Here is a 20,502-nt window from a genome sequence, read left to right on the forward strand (position 1 = left end):
TGAACGGTAAGCATGTCGCGGCACATATAGGTTGGATCCGGATTTATTTATTTGAATAGTCAATCAAAAGTATTATTTACTAAATGGGTTTACAGCAATCACAACACTTGAAATCTTTTTAAATCATTTTTTTTAATGATGTATTGGAAAATTTGTAAAACCATCTAAAATAAAATATTTAAGACTACATTTTCGAACTAAATTTTTCTGTAGATTGGCTTTACACTGTTTTTCTGATTCTATTTTTTAAATGTAGAAACTGAATAAAATGAAATAAAAATTTTAGAACTTAACTACGTTTCGTTAATGTTGAAATAATGGAGTACTTCATTAAAAAGAGACGAGGTAAACGGGTCTTGATCGGCCTGCGGTGCTTATTTTATTTTTGTTTTATTTATTTTAAATCGCCAGCTAAATTTACAATGTTACTTGCAAATATAAAAATAAAGTATAGTAGCAACTACAGCGACAAGCAACGACAAATCTCAAATACAAAATAACAAAAAAAAAAGGATTTTTGAAGAAAAAGTCATCAATTATTTAAGAATTTAAGCAGTAATATTGTATTTAATAATCGTTTATTTGTAAGAGTTATTTAAAGAGTTAGATTTATTTATTATCCACATGTTCTATATGTTTTATGAATATTAGTGGCGGTCAGTATTAGCCAATGCCGCCTAGTAAAGAGGCTGATGAGTCAAACATATTCTATTTTCAAGTTATTACTTGTATATTCTAACGATCAGGTAAAACTTTAATAAAGAAGCCGGAAGACCTTTAATGCGACCTATTAAAAATCTATAGGAGAAGCTTATGCCCAGCTGTGGACCTAGTATAATTGAAATGATGAAAATAATAAAACTACTATCGATATATTTTTGCTATATATATTTGATATGTAATAGATTAAAAACATTTTCTAATGCCTGGGTAGTAAAGTACGATAAATTTTTCATTATAAGCGTTATGCCATTTCATTTCTTAAATATTTTCTCATCGCTATTTCTAACTGTTAGTGAAACTTTAAAATAAAATTATGTTACTTGATACTTTAGAAAACAGTAACAATAAAGTACACCATGCGTTTATTTACCTATAGTTTTTCAAAAGGTTCAATATCAAATAGTCCACAATAAAGCCGGCCTTCGACAGGACAACGCATCAACGCACTTCACCAAGCGTGATACCTACTATGACACGGAACATATATATGAATCGAATATGGCATGGAATTGTTGCCTCACCCTCTTTATAGTCCTGATATTACCACGGAACTTTTATATATTTACAAAAATAAAGGACAAACTTCATGGAATACGACATTTCGAAATGCCGAAGAAAAGGTAGTTAAGGTTGTAGCGGTGGAAAAGAACTAAAAAGAGGAGTGGACAGATCCACTACCTGTCCCAATGGAAATCTATAGAAAGTAATAATGCTTACACTGTCAAGGAGACTATTTTATAAATTAAAAATTCTATAATCTTGTTGACATTTATTATAACTATTGGCATTTAAAAAAAAATTAACGGAAACTCTCGTAAAATAGATTTAATTAGGATTTAGGAAACCATACATCTTAGGCACATAATAAAGCCGCGAGTTGCATGACAGATATTTATGAAAAAAGTTAGAGATTTTGCTTGTCAGAAACTATTGTAGAAAAAAGATATGCAATATGTATTTTCATTATATATTTAAAATAAAATAAATAAAGAAGAGGAATGATTATTTGTTGCACTAGGGTACACTTCTTGCATAGATCTTAAGATTTATTTACGATGTGGAAATATGTTTGTTTAAAATCTCTACATGTATAAATTAAACAACTCAATGCTATATAAACAGGTTTTAATAGCGCTGCTGTGAATGAAATAAAATGATTAATATTTATTTTTATTACAAAATATAAACAGAGTTGGAGGCTGTAGTTATCGTGATGTGTCAAGTAAAATTACGGTCATTGATAGCGCGATAGTTTAGTGGTCGGGAAGCGGATTCTGTGTACTCGATTACCGTTCAATTTTTATTTCTTTTTATCAGATTTTGTTGCCAATTTGATTTTATTTACACAAATGTATAATTGTCGTTATAATTTCAGCCATAGGGCATCCATTGCAGGACATGAGCTTCCTTCAAAAAGGACCGATAGGAAGAGGTCTGCATCCAGGGTTATCCGACGAACTTAATATGCACGTCTGTCCACCATGTGGGCTGACGGCCTTCGCTACTCTTGCCGATTCATAGTCCTAGACCTTATGGAACTAATGGTCATCTGTTGCGCGTGCTTTGTTGCATATCCACCGTTACTTTTGTTAATGTCGTATGCGCAAAACAAATAGCATAGATATTTATAGGCAGTTCATGTATTTGAATTATTAGTAATGAGTTTTCTGTAGGTATGTAATGTAAGCTTATGAAATCCGTAAACAATAAAATGTCTATTTTCGACTCAACTTTAATGTTTATGGCTCTCGTTACTGGAGCGAAACGAACCATCGCTATGTTAGTCAATAGAACCTTTAATAGTTTTTCTCTTATTCTCAATCTTATGTTTGGAATAATCTGATCGAACTGTAACACGTAGTCGCTCCTGTCGGTAATATGGTAATGTAAATCTTTGCGTGCTTTGCGAGTAGATTCCTAAAACGGTAACTTGTATAAAAATTATGCTTGCCAGGACTTTAAGTATGCCTACATAAGTTTTAGAAAGATCAGGGTTTTTTCACATTCGAATAAAAAACTTCCAACGAGCAGATTCTTCATTATACGTTTAAACGTCTAAGTACCCGTGTTTTTCGATAAAAATGATGAATAATTATTTAATAAGTAATGAAAAAGTTATTGATTATTTCAATGACAAATTTTATTATTAACCAAAAATAGCAGTCTTAAATGTATTTATTCATGTAGAAGGAGATTTTCATGTAGTAGGAGAGTCTTCGTCATGGTATCCTATGCTCAGTATTAAATAAATATTTAAACACGCTATAACCGCTTTTTAACCATGAAAGTAATGATAAATTATAAGATTAAAATCATTAGGCGTTTTGACTTATAACTAAACTAAGTAGAGAATAAAGTGAAAAACACTTTGCAGATATACAAACTATCCCGCATGGCATCAGGTGTGAGAAATAAAAAATACATACATTACTCATTTATTATGAGCAAACGCTCTGACGACATATTGTAATATTATCAAAGCCACAACAAATGATTAACTGGTGTTATTATTATAGGCATCTAATTGTAGTAATTTGAAAATTCTTTCGTTGGACCGGGTGCTGTAAAATTAAACTTAAGCTACCAATGGGCATCCCGGAAATTAAAGACTGATAGATAAGTAATGGAATGGAGAGAGGATGTTTGAAAATATTTATAGGATTATACTATACTATTAATGATTATACTATAATAGGATTATATTATACTATACTTATTTATAGTATTAGACCTTATGATTTTGACTAAATTGATTTAATTTTGTTGATAAATACTTTTTTATATAATATCTTCGATCTTGTCTCTTATGGATTTAACAAAAAATATTAAAAAAAATCCTCACAAAGGATTATCCTTATCATAGTGACAGTAATTTTTTTAAACAATAAAAACTTTTCAATCGAAACGAAATTCGTATTATGTTCTGTTTATATCATAAAACGTCTGAACAAGAGAACATTTTATTCGTATATTTTACGATTTGCAGACAGACAGACATTATCTCGCCACATGGCATAAAAAAGATAGCAAATTACTATTTGATGGAAATGGGAAGTCCGTTGAGTAACAAAATTTACTCAAAGTGAATGGATTGGCCTTATCTAAATTTGCGATGATGTTCACCAGAATTCACTCTATCTTTTATTTTTAAATCGAATCCCAGGGGTTTTTAACTTTAACCGATGAAAGACCTCTTGTTACTTCTCTAAGTAAACTTGTTAGGCGGTTCTTTACCGTGTTTTAATATTATTTTAATTGCGTTTTTTTTTACGTCAATGACTCCTTACGTCACGTCTCGGTGACTAACGATTGCTCGGAGTATTTTCCACGTAAAAATCGATTAAACAAATATTCTTTTGTTTCAGTATTTTAAAATAAAATCTGATCGTTTTTTTTTGCAGGAATAACGTTTTATTTAAAATTATTTTTGCATTACTATCGATACAAACACAAATCACTTTTTTGTTTTTAAAATGTATTGTTGTAGTTAAAAGAATATAGGCGATTTATACTTTAAAGTATCGACACCTAGTTTTCTTTATAGTAATGCTATTTTCCCCGCCATTAAATTTTTGGTCCTCCCCAATACGGGTGGATCGACGAAGTAATCAAGTTGAAGTAAGCAAGTCATTGTGTCGATCTTATGGGTGTTCTATGTCTTGAAGTGGGCATCTATTGGAGAACGTAATTATGATGATGATAAAGATTTGTTATTTCTAAATATCTTGCTTTAGAAACCTTACATATCACGTCATATATACGTTTAATTATAGTGTGTTTTGTGTGGCGTTTAAAGAGATCTAATAGTAATATACTCATTGAGGACTATTACTGCTTTATTGGGGGAAAGGGAAATATGAAACTGTTCGACTTCATTGATGTTACTCGCTCTCTAATGGAGGTTTAGTATACTGTGGCCATTTACTATACTATTATGTTATAATAAAATTACTGTTGACATTGAATGTAGAACAACAATATTATATTAATTTGCTTCGTTTACGTGTTGTGTATCTTCCTTCATATGTTTATGTATTATCTCAAACCTATTAGGGTTACGCCTTAACAGCTTATTCAATTAACGTTTTTACTAATTATATTTATAACCATATAACATAGAAAAGATACTGCGAGCTTATGAGTTATGTACAATTCAATATTAAAATATCGCCATCGTTACGTTTTCTTTTAAAATAGATAAGGTAATTCATAATCGTTTATATTAACAGTTACGTATTAAAATCAACTCTATGGCAAACTGTTACCTTTTTACTTTAACAAAATCAACGACGAATGACATAAAGGGTGTACGTCGTTCTGTTTAAGTCATACAGTCGAAATATTTAGATATTTATTCATAAAATACGCTGATGGTTTCTTGAGTTTCGATATTACTTTCCAAGTATAAATAAATATTAATCGACAGATGTATTGCTAAATACAAAAATTGGAAAAGGTTCCTTCACTCTACATTGCTGACAAGTAAACCTATTGTGCTTAATTATATTTAACATCAATTAATTTGACTAATATCATTATCTATTACATCCAAAAAGCTTAAATAACTATGTGTAAATTCCTTTTTTAATATGGTTATTGGTAAACTTTCCGCTACGTATACGCGCCTCTTTAGCTCAGTGGTAGAGCACTGGTCTCGTAAACCAGGGGTCGTGAGTTCAAACCTCACAGGAGGCAATACTTTTTTTAACGTAAATTGTATTGAATTAATTGGACTGAATAAAAATTCTTGTTTTGTCAACAATATTATTTGTAGACACTAGTTTATGAGAAAATTAAAATGCAGATTCCATAATCATAATGTATGTAGTACATATTTATAATAATAACTTCAATTCAAGAATATCATTTTCGTGAGGTGTTTAAGAAATAAACAGGTATCTTAAAAGTAACTGCGCGTATTTTTGCAAATGTGCGATTTTAATTCAACCAACAGGAACAATGTCAATGAAGACAACTGATACGACAAGAACAGTATATGCCAAAACAATCAAACACGTGAACCGTATATAGAATTATTGTACTTGACAAATTATTAAAGCACACAAGCAACATTTTTCGGTATGGTTATAGACAAATCAGGAAAATATAAAATGACAATGTCAATCATAAAATATTTATTACGGTATAAACACCAACTTACGGATGTCCGTATCATTGGACAATCTATGCGTTGTGGGGGTAAATGACATTGCGTTTTATCCTTAAACAAACAAGACGGATCTAGACTATTGCGAGTGTTTAATATTAATGAGATTCTTGATTTGATTGTGAATGTCTATGTATCATACAGGGGTAACCAAACAATATGAATATCTGTATTCATTGTAGTACGTCAAAATAAAATCTTTACATTTATTTCTCCATCAATAACAAGGTTTTATTTATTTTAAACTTTTACTTAGAAAACCAAAACATTAAATATTAAAATGTCACACGTCTTCGTCAGTGAATGTAAAGCTCATTTGCTGTCAAGTAATGTACAGTAGACCCTATCCAAAGATCAATGGTTTCATAAATAATAAATAACGTAATGCTAAAATATTATAACGAAAAAGCGTTATAGGAAATGTATTTATTAAACACTAAAATGAATAATGGTTTCCCCTTTTCACCTTTCTCCGCAAACTTTCTAAGTTAGTTGTGTAGAAAAAATGTTGTCAAAAATACATCAAAGTGATCACTTTATACTAGGTGATTGCAAATAAGTGTAAAAGCTTTAAAGGTTTTGTTAACACATGAGCTACATATACATCCGTGTAAAGCTTATACATCTATGATCATTCGCCCTGTTTAAAACTATAATAACATCAATAACATATAACCATGGTAAATACATTATTTATTTTCGACATGTCTTATGCCGGCGTGACTTGTACCAGCCGCTTCGCTTCGCAACGACTTTACTCACAGCCTATGATCGTAAACCACAGCTCCCAACGGCAAGCACAATTGGTAATAAACTTATGTAATATGTGCTAGCTCATAGAACAAACTACATACGTGAATCGCATTTGCAAAGTAAGGTCTTTGATATATATTTGTTGAGTCACATTTAAAAAAAAACTTTTACTAAATAAATAACATTTACTTTAAAAGTCTCATTTAAACACAATTTAATTTAATTTAATTTTAAAATGAAGCATAGAATGTCCTCTCACAAGGTGGACAGATGACCTTGTTGAGGTCGTCGGAGGACGTTTGCTGAAGGTATGTTCCTACCGGTCTTACTGGTAATTTATGGGGAACACCTTCGTCCAACAGAAGACAAACTACGGCTGGAATGATGAAGATAATGATTAAATATCACAGGAGTGGGCTAATCACAACTAAGTATTAGTTTATTACAAGCAAACTACGAGAAAATATCTTATAGTTAAAATTAATACATTTTTCCTTGCACTTAAAATGCAGTCTTTGACTAAAAAGGTTTACTCGATATCCGCGTCATCGTAAACGAAGTCGTGAGTGTGAGGAACACGCACACAGGAGGTTGCAATAGAGAAGGAAGGTGGGGATTATATACGTGAGATCACGTAAGTCAATTCAACCATTCAATATCTTGGCCGGTATGGTGACGCTCAGTCGGTTTGTTTATCGCTAATATTTGATTTCTCTTACGTCAGTGCTGCAATACTTTGGACCTACAGTGATGGGTAAATACACTCTATTTTTCGGTAAGTCGAATAATTTCTTTTAACCGGAATATTATGTTCTTTTTGATATTAAAAGTTAACGTCAACATATTTTAACAGCTAATTTCTGTATTAAAATTTTATACATAAATTTACATCTTGTGCAATTGTTTTAAAATTATTTCGTTGTTGTTACGTATTAGGTGCATCATTATGTTACCTTTGTGACAATATTGTAGTTTTAAACAATTAGCACAAATTGAAGTTTAATTCAATTTTCGCGTAAAAATGTTTGATATAATCTGTAATGTGTGTTATGGCTTGATAATACTAGAAACATACCCGGCGCTTGTTATTACCAGGTAAATACTTAACTAAATATCATATTAATATTACAGATTGTCCATAAGTAAATTAAAAAAAAAAACTTAATTTTTTGTAACAATGTATTTAGTAATTTCTATTTTTATTTTGCAACACAAACAGGCATAGATGTGCTAAATAATTGTGAATGAGAAATAAAGTGAATCATTCGAAATTCCAACAGATAACAGTAGCCTGATACATATAGATACATATTCCGAGCTTACATAATATTAAAACAAGATATTTTAATAAGCTTAATTTTGAACTAAACTTATTAAAATTGATTAATAATTAGTAGAGGAACTAATTAACAGTATCTATAATGTTCATATACTATATACCTATTTACTTTTAAGATTTCACTCCCTCTATATAATTAGAACAAGTTACAAATTGTGACAACTCTTTTAAATTAATCGTTATAAACATTTTTTTTTCAACTGCGTTTATTTCTACGAATATAGACAGTTTGCATATCCACAAGCTAACAATTGATTAGCAACCCAATTACTAGCCTTATTTGTACCAAACAGGCAATTTATCTTCGCGTTTAGGGACTCGAACGACTTCCGTTTTAACTGTCATGTATATAGATGTAAAAAAGCCGATTTAAAACGTTTAAAACCAAAAGTGGCGGTTTTAAACCCCAAATAAATCTTTTTAAACGGTTTAAAACTCGCCTACTAAAATATAAGAACAGTGTTTTTACACATCATTATCGACAATACTTGGTCTTGTGTTAGTTACCTATGCAGTTTATACCTATGTAGGTAAGTATATTACATATAAAGTACTATAATTATAAAGAAACAATATTACATATAATAGATTAAAATATGTACCTAAATCATAAAGAAATTGTGGATAGGAGTTTTGACCTTTATTTCCAAGTAGTTAAGGTCTACTCAAAGGTCTCTTGACGTCTCTCCGCCTGAGAAGTGCAAGTGTGTGAGTTTGGTTTTAAACCGAATGAAACTGATTGATAAATCTTTTCAAAATAACCAATATAGTTAACTAGGTAATAGTTTTTCAACTTAGCTAGGTAACGTCGCTTGGAATAGATAATGTGTATATATTTAAGAAAAACATAGTCGTCAACACTAAATTTTAAAATCGAAAAAAATGTTTTTTTTTTTCGGTTTTAAACGGTTTTTTTCGTTTTAAACCGATTGGTTTAATTCGTTTTAAACCGGCCTTACATCTATAGTCATGTAGTATTCAGATAGAAGTATTTTTTGTGTAAACAGTAAATCATATATAAGGTACTTAGTAAGGTGAACTGTTTAAAAGCTTTAAGGAGGTGAATGTATTAAATTATAATTAAATTCAACTCAAAAAGTCTATGGCTTCCACAAAATTTATTTATGCTGCCATAAGCTATTTATTGGCTTGTGGCATTGCAACAGAAAAAAATGACAAACGTAATATATTTTAGAGTAATCACGTTATACAGTGTGATTGGATATATATGTTAAAGCTTTAGAGCATTTTGTTGACAAATAAGCTGTACACACAGCTGTACACAATCCTGACAATGCCAAAATAAAAAAAAATATTACAATATTTACGATAAACTTTTTTGTCAAATGTTATATGATGAAAATTAACATTAAATTTGTTTGAAATATTATAATTTAATACCCAATCAGACAATTCAAAAAATCATCAGACAATTTACAAAAAAAAAACTATTATTAATCCTTAAATTCGTTTTTCTAGTGATATCTGTCTTCGTATATCCAAATGCTGAATGTCGAAGTTGGTACAACCATAACAGAGAAATAGCTTACGAAGAATATAAAGATCCATGGTGGTACAACACGGACAGGGATTCCGAGGAAGGAGAGCTTCGTAGTGTACACCATGAGTCAGGCTACAGACATCTGACAGACTGGAATCCGGATCGTGTGTGGTTCCCGGACTTCGATAAATATTACCCTTCAAGGTACGCAAGCACAATGCTTTAATAATCTTGACTAATCGTGTTAAGTTTGCGCAATATTACAATTAGTTATTCAGCACAGGTTTTCACGTTTCATAATCCTAATTTTGCACGGGTTCGATATGTTTTTTTTTAAGAATAACTCATGGCATATTAAAAATAATTGTAAAAATAAATAAATACATCATTGCATAGATTGAATTTAAAATTAAACCAAGAACTTAATTCTAAAATATTTTGGTGAACTTTAATATATTTTACAAAATTTTTTTTTAATTTTCTTAAATACCATAATGTCAATCACTATTCTTGCTCGTTTCAAATATAGGGCATCGGTAAACATAGGCAAATTATGGGATTTAAATATTCAATGAAAAGATTTATGTTGTTTTATATTTTTTGTTAATAATTATCTCCTAATATTAGATATAAATATCCACTTTGTAAATGGTTTTATGTGAAAGTTTTAAACGGGTGGATCTATAGCTTATCTTTTGCCAATAAATGTATGGTACTCGCGATCATAAAAATGAATGGTTTCAAATATAATAAATAATGTAATGATAGACAAGACTGTATGAAGGAAAGACTCAACTGCAGATTTTGTTGTACCATGAATTATTGACATGTCGTACGCCAATTGAATAATAAATTATTGTAACATATTTCAGAGTGAGAGTTTTCTATAGAGTGACTGGAAATAGTTGTAAATATTTAAAAGACTTTAGCTGACAAATGAGAACATATTTACCCCTTCAAAAGTTTTACACATGGGATATATAACAACTCACCCTGAATAAAAAAAGAGAGAAAATATTTTTCATTTCATTATAAGCACGTGACGTGCGATCGTAGGTTACGGAGTTCGATTATAGTATATCTTCTCATAAATACCTTTAAGAGAGATCTATGCCTTCACATGGGCGTTTATGGTCTGAAATAATGAATCGACAACTAAAATTTTTATAACAGAAGGCATGCCCTACATTGAATTTTATAAATAATAAAAAAGAAGTTTTGCAATTAATTATACAATAGCTATAATTGGTGTACAATTCAGTTATAAAATCTAATTGGTAAAAATGGCTTAAATGTTACTAGCTAATCACTTATGACAGGTAAATGACAGTAATGTTTTTAGTTTGTTTATATGTGAATAAATAAAAAGATTTGATACATCTGGTTATCATTGACAAAGGACAGTGCACCAATGTTTATAAGTAGACAAAAACACTATCTTACTGCCTGTAGGCATTCTTTGAAGGTTATAAAATAAAAGCAATAGTTTCGCGGCACCGGTACAAAATTAAAAAAAAATTGCACGTCCGCGATGGGGAATGGCCGAGACTTTTTATATTTAATGGATTCAGGCGTTACATTGCGGAAGTCCATCCTAAATAAGAAAGGACCAATATCCAGCCACCTCCGCACATGCAGTGGTTGTCGTGCATGAAAGTGCACCGCCCGCCAGCCCGCTCGTAAATGCGCATGCGACAGACAATGCAAACTACACAACCGCCACCGTAAATTCACTCAACACGTGTTTCACCCCTCCACGGGGCATCTTCAGGAGTTGTTACACAGATTAGTGCTAAACACCGAGTGAGCACTAATCTGTGTAACAACTCCTGAAGATGCCCCGTGGAGGGGTGAAACACGTGTTGAGTGAATTTACGGTGGCGGTTGTGTAGTTTGCATTGTCTGTCGCATGCGCATTTACGAGCGGGCTGGCGGGCGGTGCACTTTCATGCACGACAACCACTGCATGTGCGGAGGTGGCTGGATATTGGTCCTTTCTTATTTGAGACTTTTTATGTAAAAAACCCCGTATAGATTTTGCACTGACATTAATTTTTCTCTTTTTTAAATGCGGTTATTCCCAAGGATGTAATGTGTATGAAAAAGTTTGCTTGAAATTGTAAATCGAGAAGTTGATACGGTTTACCTAACTTATTTTTTATTTCAGAGTGCTGTGAATTCCTTAATTTCCTGTCTTAATTTTAGGTAATTTAATTTCAGAAAAGATCATTTACTTTTTAAAATATTACGACAAAAGTACTGGTGTGTTAAATTGTATTACCGTAACGTTTTAATCAGCAAAGCTCCTAAAATTTCATTGATTTTAGGTACTGATATCTTTTCGGTTGATACCTATTAGAGCTTCGATATGCCAATGGGAAACCATTGTTGTATTTTGATTGATTAATTAAAATATAATACTTTTTTTCTAATTTGGAAGTATAAGTAATCATCTAATTAAAATGATGATGTACATAGGATGTTTTGTTTTCCTAGGGAAAGCAAGGTTTTTCCAGCTGCAAATCTTTGAGGGAGGTAGCAGCGGACACTTTACGATTGAATAGATGATGATGTGTCTCGATTCAGCCTAGGCTGTATAATGGCCTGCGCTAATGTGGCTACAGACAAGTGTATAAGTCTGTCTTTGCCTCGCAAAGTAAAGTATGAGAAAACATTTCCCCTACGTAAAATAAAAAAGAGTAGAGAAAGAGAGAGAGAAACTCATTATTCGATACGGCCATATAAACTAATATAAATAATAGGTATGTTTGCAATTGTTTAATGTAAATAATTATACGAATCGTTATTTACATTTAACAATGTGAGATAGATGAGAGATCTAAATTATTAATATTATGAAGATTTTATTAATTATTCTTCAAGATATCTTCTCCATCTATGTACACTTAGAGTTTCGTGAATCCGAAGCAATTTTCTAACCACAATCTATCTCCCGCAGCAATTGAACACTTACGAGGTTTTTTCGTGACGTTAGAAAATCTTCTAGCGATGAATACTGTATCCCCTTGAACTGGTTGATAATTTGAAGGAACAAAAAGAAATCACACGATATAAAATTTCATAAAAATCTCATCCATACTGGCTTACTCTTCGCATTTGATTTCCCGGCTTATAAAATCTAATTTTACCTCAATACACTGTTTTGTTACGTAATAAACCCATCATTGGTTAAATCACTATTCATTGGTTAAATTATAATATAATTATTTAATATAGTCGAAAATTAAGAAGTTTTAAAATTGTGACCAATTTCATTTAAAATTGTTATAAAAAAAATTTTACAAATCATTACTAACTTTTTTGCATACACATTTCTTTTTAATTTTAAATAGACTACCTCTCGTCGACAACCCCTCCCGATTATAGTGCCTAAGCACTAGCGAAGTTATAGTTATTTTATTATTGTCCTCAAGACACTCATGTCATGTTTGGATGCATTAATTGACGTAGACAAACCAATTCACTGCTTCTATGTACGTACGCATTTTAACAAAGCGAAATGGTTTATTTGGTTACAAGGTGCGTCCATAACAAATAGATGGAAACCTGCCAGGCTTTACTATTCTCGAACACTGTCCCTAACAAATGCAATCTTTAAAATCCATCCTATCTATATAGCAGTGTCCATGACCAACAAAACTTGTTTTCTTCTGTGGAAATCCATTGACATTAGCCACTCTTCGTAGAGTTAGCTATGTTTCATTCGCCGGACAAAGTTATTACCAATAATTTTACAACTTATATCAGTAGTTATTATATATGTTTTAATAGTTTATCTTATCAAACTATTATTCAATAATTTATTCTATAAAGACATTATTATTTCTCTATGGTAAGAGAATGCCAGAACTACATATTTATTGGCTTACTTGAATGCAGTCGTGTTCATATCGATCAAATTGCTTATACAATACACATGTTAAATCCAGGAGTACTTGTTTTTGAAACGTTACAGCTTTGGTATTTTCGTGAACCTAAAAAAAATGTTACTACAACCGAGATAAGGTTGCGTTTACACGGGGCAAATTCGTCATCCCTGTTTATGTACTATTACGTTATCCATTTATAAGAATGCTAGGAACTTAGTGAATCAGATAACACCGTTTACAAAGATTATATTTAAAAATAATTATAAACCTACACATCTTTAAAAAAGTGTTCATGTGTAAATGTATTCTCTACATTTCTTAACTATCGTTGACACAATCTATCTCTACTACTTGCGATTTCATTGTAATTTTATTAAAAATTATTTCAGTTCTACTCCGTCTCCTTCAAAGCAAGTGGTAACTACTTTGGCACCGATAGATATCAATGAATGCATTAAAGGATGTCCGACGACTTCTGAATACAATCCTGTTTGCGGTACGAACCTAATTACATATACTAATATAGGACGACTGGAATGTGCCCGCATGTGTGGTATAGGTAAGTTTTTATCTTTGAATACTCTCTAATAAAAAAAATTAATTAGCTACTTATTTACATTATTTGTGATGAAAATTTAATTGCATTCCATAGAAACAAGGCCTCGATACTAGATACTTGTTTATCTTTCTACTAGTTATAAAAATAGATTCATATATATAAACTGATTTGTAAAAAAAACTAGGTGGTCTTTTTTGTTACTATTTGCGTCTTTAATAATCAAGTAGTCTTACTCTCAGAGTTTTATAAATTAAGTAAGGATTGACCACGTGTGTTACCCTAACCATGAAAAAAAAACTAAATGGCTTTGATTCTTAAGGTTATATACGAAGATTTGTGATTTAACCCATGACTCGCCTTAAATAAAGCCAGGCCTTTTCTTGATGGAACTGAAACTTTAGACTTTCAAAAGGCTCACGCTTGGATTCTGAGACACGAAGAATTGACAACAATGCTCCTCGAGACGCATAACAAATCTGCTTTTTTTACATAATTTTAAAATGTTAAGGGGTTGAAATGGTTCATTAAAAGTAGCGTATACGACGTCTGAATGGTATACTTTTAACAGCCGCAACTTAGACGCAGCCATAAATTTTTAATTGGAACTTACTTTTTTTAACGCTGCGACTTTTTTATAACTGGCCAGAAACATGTTTAAAACTTTTTCCTATTGTATTTTTACAAGGCGAGTAAGTAATCAGAACCGTCCATTTTTTTGTGAACTTTTGTAGTAATACAAAGACTAAAAATTAATTTCTTAAATATATGTAAAACAGAGGCCCCCGGCATTTATGAGCAGAAAGTTCGAAAGAATAATACATAACTTACATAGCCTTGTAAAGTATTTCTTGCTCAAACACAATTTTCTTAGAAATACAAAGCGTGATCAATATCGTGGACAAGGTGTGGATTTAGTTTCAATATTTTCTTTATGACGAACTCCATATTAAAATTACAAACTATTTGAATATCTATTTTCAAATAGTTTGTAATTTTAATATGTCTACAATATTTTTGATTGACGGATTGTTTGAAAAAGTTCTTGTTGTAATTTTTATGAATATTTAGAGCAAAGTCTAGAGCTTTAAAGTTCCACATGCATATTTAAATTAAAATATGTGATTTTAAGATGTAAGCTTGCTTCGAAAATTACCTTGTTCACTGAATCAAGAGCCGAGCACGACTAGGAACACTCCTACAGAATTCGACACGCAGCGCCAGTGTATTGAATCGTGTCCCACGACATCCGAGTATAATCCTATATGTGGGACCAATAACGTAACATATCAAAACAGGGGTAGAATGGAATGCGCAAAAGCCTGTGGAGTTGGTAAGAATTTCAATAATATCTTTTTGTTTTAAATTTATTCCGCGTAGACATTATGTTTAATCTATTTCACTTTGCAAATCATCATTATCTTGTGTAAATTGGAGGAATAAAAACTAGAATAAGATAAATAGAATAAACCTAAAGGCCCCAGCGGCCATTTGTTCTATGCGCTCTGTGGCCTGCCTACTACTATTTAATCCAATCCGTTAAGCTACGTCGTTCATTTTCGTTTTTTGCAAATTAATTATATTAATCGCCATTACCACTACCAACTTTTTTCATTAAGGTTACAGCCGTAAATGAACTTTGGATTATAATCGTCACAAATATCGACAAAACAATATTTGAACTATAATGAAAAAGGTTTGTGTGTACATGTTATAACATTTTTTTTATTAAATCTTACTCAGCTAAAAACATATGAATCAATATTGCAGAAAATAGGTAGCATTAGTTTTATGTAGAGTTAACAGGAAACGTCTCTTTTTATTTCTATTTACATGATTTATTTTAATTATTTTAACTTGAAGTAATCAATATGATAATACATCAAGTAACTTAACCAAAATGGTTTTTACGCGAGTCGTATTCAAACATAGGCAATAATTAACAAAAATACAATATTATCTTATTTATCAATTTAACTAAATAATAAAACAACGATTACTTGGAGTTGTAATTATTTATCTATTTATAATATATAATATTTTAATGTTGATATTACAACTGTTTACACTTTTTGGAGAGTCTATATCCCATCTAGACAATATACATTTGCGTGTGTAGTGGAACCGTCTCTTACAGGCTAGTTGCATATACATATTATTTCTCAATTCATGACATTAATATTAATTAAAATAAAAAAGGAAAGAATAGGCAAGTGAGAAAAAAGGAAGTACAAAAACTAAATATTTCTCCTGAAAACCGCTAATAAAATGTCTTTTTAATGATAACGATTATTATTTACCCTAATTAATTAAAATTTGTAAAAATATTATTTACGTATTTATTTACAATTGTGATATGCGTTGTTACCAGTAACACCCTGTCCTATTATCTTTCACAACATTGGTACAATGTTAGTACGGTGATAGTTTGCATAAGCCGTTTCCTTCCTGTTAAGTACTCGTAGATAAACCATATTTTTCCCAAGACTTACTTAACGAATCATAATTGCAATAATTAATATAATTATTATCCTCATTTATGTTATTTGTTTTGTATACTAAGCATACAACCTTATTTATATAGCAATATACCAACGTCTATGCAATTAGTAGATAATCTATTATAAAAACCATGTTTTTTACCTGGGATTTCAAATACATATTTAAATTTACCACATTTTGTTTACTCAACTCTTTCATCAATATACATGTTTTTAAAAATTTTATTCCGCTTGATACATGAAAATCGGATCAATAATTTCTTTTTAAATTAGTCCAATATACTTGCTAAATATTAAAACAGACAACTTGCTACGAGGTACTTGCAATAGACTTATTGTAACAAGATAATGAACGAAATTATATTGGCGATAATTCTTATTTAATAGACCTGGGTCTATTCAAAGAGATCTAAACATTCATAAGCCTTTACTTTTAATTTATAAGAGGCGGAAAGCATTGACATTTTCCTACAGATGTTTTGACAATCATTCCTTCTGTGTTAAGAGCACAGGATCGATTTACTATCTTATTAAAAATATCACAATTCTTTTACAGATGTGGAACTTAAAAGATTAAGTCCCTGTCCAAGACCAGTGGCGCCTCACGTATCAGCTACAAGTATAGACAATTCAAGAGACCAAGCAACCTCAACTGAAGGACCCGATACGCCAAAGGTCACTATTTCACAAGAACTACTCAACAGTATTTTTAACCTACCTACCACAAACTCTAATGAGGTCGACATAGATATAAGACATGGAGATTCATTTTAAATGTATTTATTAGCTATGAGTTAATTATTTATTTATTAAATTAAATATTTGCCATTTACACAATATTTTTATTGCTCCTTTCCCACATTATTTAAAGCTACAAATACAACTTTTTTCTACAATCTGCCAAATTTCAACGTGGAATTTTTTGCTCAAAAAGTAACGTTTACCGACCTCTACACAAGTTTTCCAAAATTATTTTTTAAATGATATGATTCATGGAAGACAACTTTAAAGCAACTATGGTACAACCGGAGTTGGTGCCTGAATTTTTGTAACCATAAACTATAGGTAATTTGTTGAGCAGTGATACCCGATCGGTGGAGGTCAATACTCTTGACTTGCGATCGTAGGTCGCGAGTTCGATTTCCGGAATGCAATCTTATATAATTCACGCTTCGTGCATTAATTATATTGGACAGCTCAAAAACCAATTTCCAGAGGATGGCCAGTAGCGTCTTCCACGTACCATAATATCACATTGCGATCGGCAACCCATTATGGTATCCTCCAATAGATATCTTTACGGTAGACCTATGGTAAGGCAGACAAGACGTCGTTATTTCTTTGTTAATGTTTCACACGATAACTTTGAAAAAGTCTTCACTGTCATTAAGTTTGCGGCTGAACATTAAAGTAATCACACTTCTTAAAATCAGTAAATTACTTATTAACGATTGCGAACGTTCAACACGGACAAAACAAATTCTTCGGGAACTTTATAAATACATATAAATATTACGTAATGCACAACCGCAGTCGGAAAATCTTAATGTTGCGGTTTTGCTACCACAACGTTTTACAATGACATTTGGACGTATAAAATAAGGTGAGTCGTCGAACAAAAGCTACCTGAAACTGTCCTTGAATGATTATATTTTTATTTATAGCCAGCTGACCCAACAAAATGCATATAATCAAAAATTATTAATATGTCACAATGCATATAAAAAAAATTCACAGTGTTTAATTTTTAAATTTAATGTCCTTATAATAAACAAAGCTGACTTATTACAATAAGTTTAGATGTTAAAATAAATTTTCTGTCTCGTATATTGCAAGGCTTATAATAATAATGTGATGCTTTTTTGTAGATAAGGGGACAAATATATCAATTTAATTTGTTGTTAAAATTAATTTTAAGGGAAAGAGTCGCAATCTTATAAATTCTCACTTCACTCGAGGCAAATGTAGCATTATTAATGTAATCAATACATAATAAACATTATACAGAGTAATCTCGTAGCGACACTTTGCTTGGTTCTGAATGTACATGTTCCACAAGATATCTTAGACTTTATTTAACTAGTTTTCAATTTAAAATATATTAGTGTAAATTATTAACAAAATCTTATAACAGCATTCAAGAGTTTCACCGAAATGTTTGGAACTTGGTTTGTTGACTCCTGAGCAGAGTTGATATTATATTATAATATATTAATAAAAAATTGTAATTTTTTCTTTAATAAGAGTAATTATTTAGTTTCTGGCCGGCTTTTCTCAGCAGATCAACATTCATAACCGGTGGTAGCTTACTCACAGATTTAATACACTGACCTTTTCATAATGATAAAATAATTGACGATTCCAAAGCGTATGTAAATGTCTACTTGAATAAACACATTTGAATCAATCCTGTAAATCCTGTAAAACTGTATTGTATTAACAATTTTATAAACCACGATTTATCTGACATAATTAATTTATATCATGAATAATCTCCATCACTTAGAAATATTTCAGTTAAAACAAATAACTTGAAATAATTTTACAAATATAAAGAGAGGGATTTTAAAAATGTTTCATATGTGACTTCCTCACGTAGAAAATCAAACCACATATTAATGTATTGTAATTAGTTATTAGAACTGAGATAACAACTTGAGATTTGTTTGTTTAGCTTTAACCTTTAATACTCTGATTTTATCTCAATTAGTTTGTATAAGTACTTTTATATTTGGACTATGAATATAAGGATCAATTTATCGATCGTTTTGTTGTTTAATCTGGACCATGTTTTAAGCCCGAAGTCTCCAAAGAAAGATTTAGAATCCCAGCAGTAAGTAAAATTAAATTAGACAAATGCCGAAAACATTTTTTTAGGCTTATATTAATGTAAGTACTTTATAAATTACAAAAAATAAATAACTGTTAAATGTTCGCAGCAAATCATTATTCTTTAAAGTGTTATTAAAACTTGGTTTTAACCGTGTGTCCAATCAACAATAAAATTATGCGGGAGCGCGAATATGCAAATCGTGTGTGTAAAAATAACTAAAGATTTAAAAGGTAAATATAGCTATGGTTGTTTAATAAAGTACTAATTACATATACGATTTAAATAATTCGTGAAAATTTGGCTAGCATGTCATCTTGTCACTAATCAGTTTTAGAAAGCGCCGCAAGTTGGGATTCGAGAAAAAAGGCATAAACGCCGCCACTACTGGCTTTGGCGGTGAACTAATGGAACGGAACAACCTGCATTTCTTTCTCCCCCGTCTCTTCATGTGCATATAAAAAATTTGAAGCGCTTTACACGCTTTAGCGCGAAACAGTCAAGGAGTCGGCTAAGGTTTTAAGCAAGAAAACCTCGAATTCCCGGTATTCCCTTCAACACTTCGTTACCTTACTCGGTGAAACTGTAAATTCTATCGTCCAAACAGTATTCATCAATAAAAAAAAATACGTGTCTTCGCCGCGTGACTATAGAATCAGAAGAATTTATTAAGTGAACTGTAATCATAATGTTAAATACTTTTATTTCAGACAGAAATCGGCGTATCTAAAGTAGTAGATACGCTAAATTCTGACACATACTACAACCAACTACAACACATATAGCCGGATATGATCCACTGGGATTTTGCCGAGTGATCGGTCATACTCTATTTTCATCCCGCTACATAAAAAGGGATCAACAAAAAAGTACTGGAACTACCGACTCATTTCTCTTATCTCCCTCGCCAATAAGAACATGTTTCGCGTTGTTGATATAAGACTCCAGGCGCATCTGTCCAATGCGAACGCACCCATATATGCTGACTTTGCCAGGGTCAAGAAACAACAGCGCAGCTACTTATAATTGGTAGAAAGGGTCGACGGTTCAACATCACGCTCTATGTGAGTTTTCTTGACTATAGAAAAACGTTCGATACCATCAAGTTAGGGAAACTGTGGCTGGTCCTGAATGAGATAGGCGTGTCGTATCAACTGGTTCAACTTATCGTTTGTACAAAGATGGTACCGCTGCAGTTCGAATTGATGGTACCGACTGTGAACGCTTCAAAACCCAAGCCGG

At 31.2% G+C, this 20,502-nt stretch overlaps 1 protein-coding gene and 1 non-coding gene across 2 annotated transcripts; both read left to right on the top strand.

The window, feature by feature from the left end:
- Window positions 1–5,346: 5,346 nt before the first annotated feature.
- On the top strand, window positions 5,347–5,418 carry TRNAT-CGU (transfer RNA threonine (anticodon CGU)). Its single transcript has one exon. It is a non-coding gene; the product is annotated as a tRNA-Thr (tRNA).
- Window positions 5,419–7,279: 1,861 nt separating this feature from the next.
- On the top strand, window positions 7,280–17,261 carry LOC137933863 (uncharacterized). The gene is made up of 5 exons (XM_068777939.1): window positions 7,280–7,418; window positions 9,462–9,687; window positions 13,763–13,932; window positions 15,062–15,262; window positions 16,987–17,261. The coding sequence occupies exons 1-5, from the start codon at window positions 7,394–7,396 to the stop codon at window positions 17,202–17,204; spliced, it is 840 nt and encodes a 279-aa protein (XP_068634040.1). The 5' UTR covers window positions 7,280–7,393; the 3' UTR covers window positions 17,205–17,261.
- Window positions 17,262–20,502: the final 3,241 nt, after the last annotated feature.

Source organism: Battus philenor, unplaced genomic scaffold (assembly GCF_028537555.1).
Source record: "Battus philenor isolate CCGP_79_NKW_IND1 unplaced genomic scaffold, ilBatPhil1.0.hap1 SCAF_14, whole genome shotgun sequence".
NCBI classification, from domain to species: Eukaryota; Metazoa; Arthropoda; class Insecta; order Lepidoptera; family Papilionidae; genus Battus; species Battus philenor.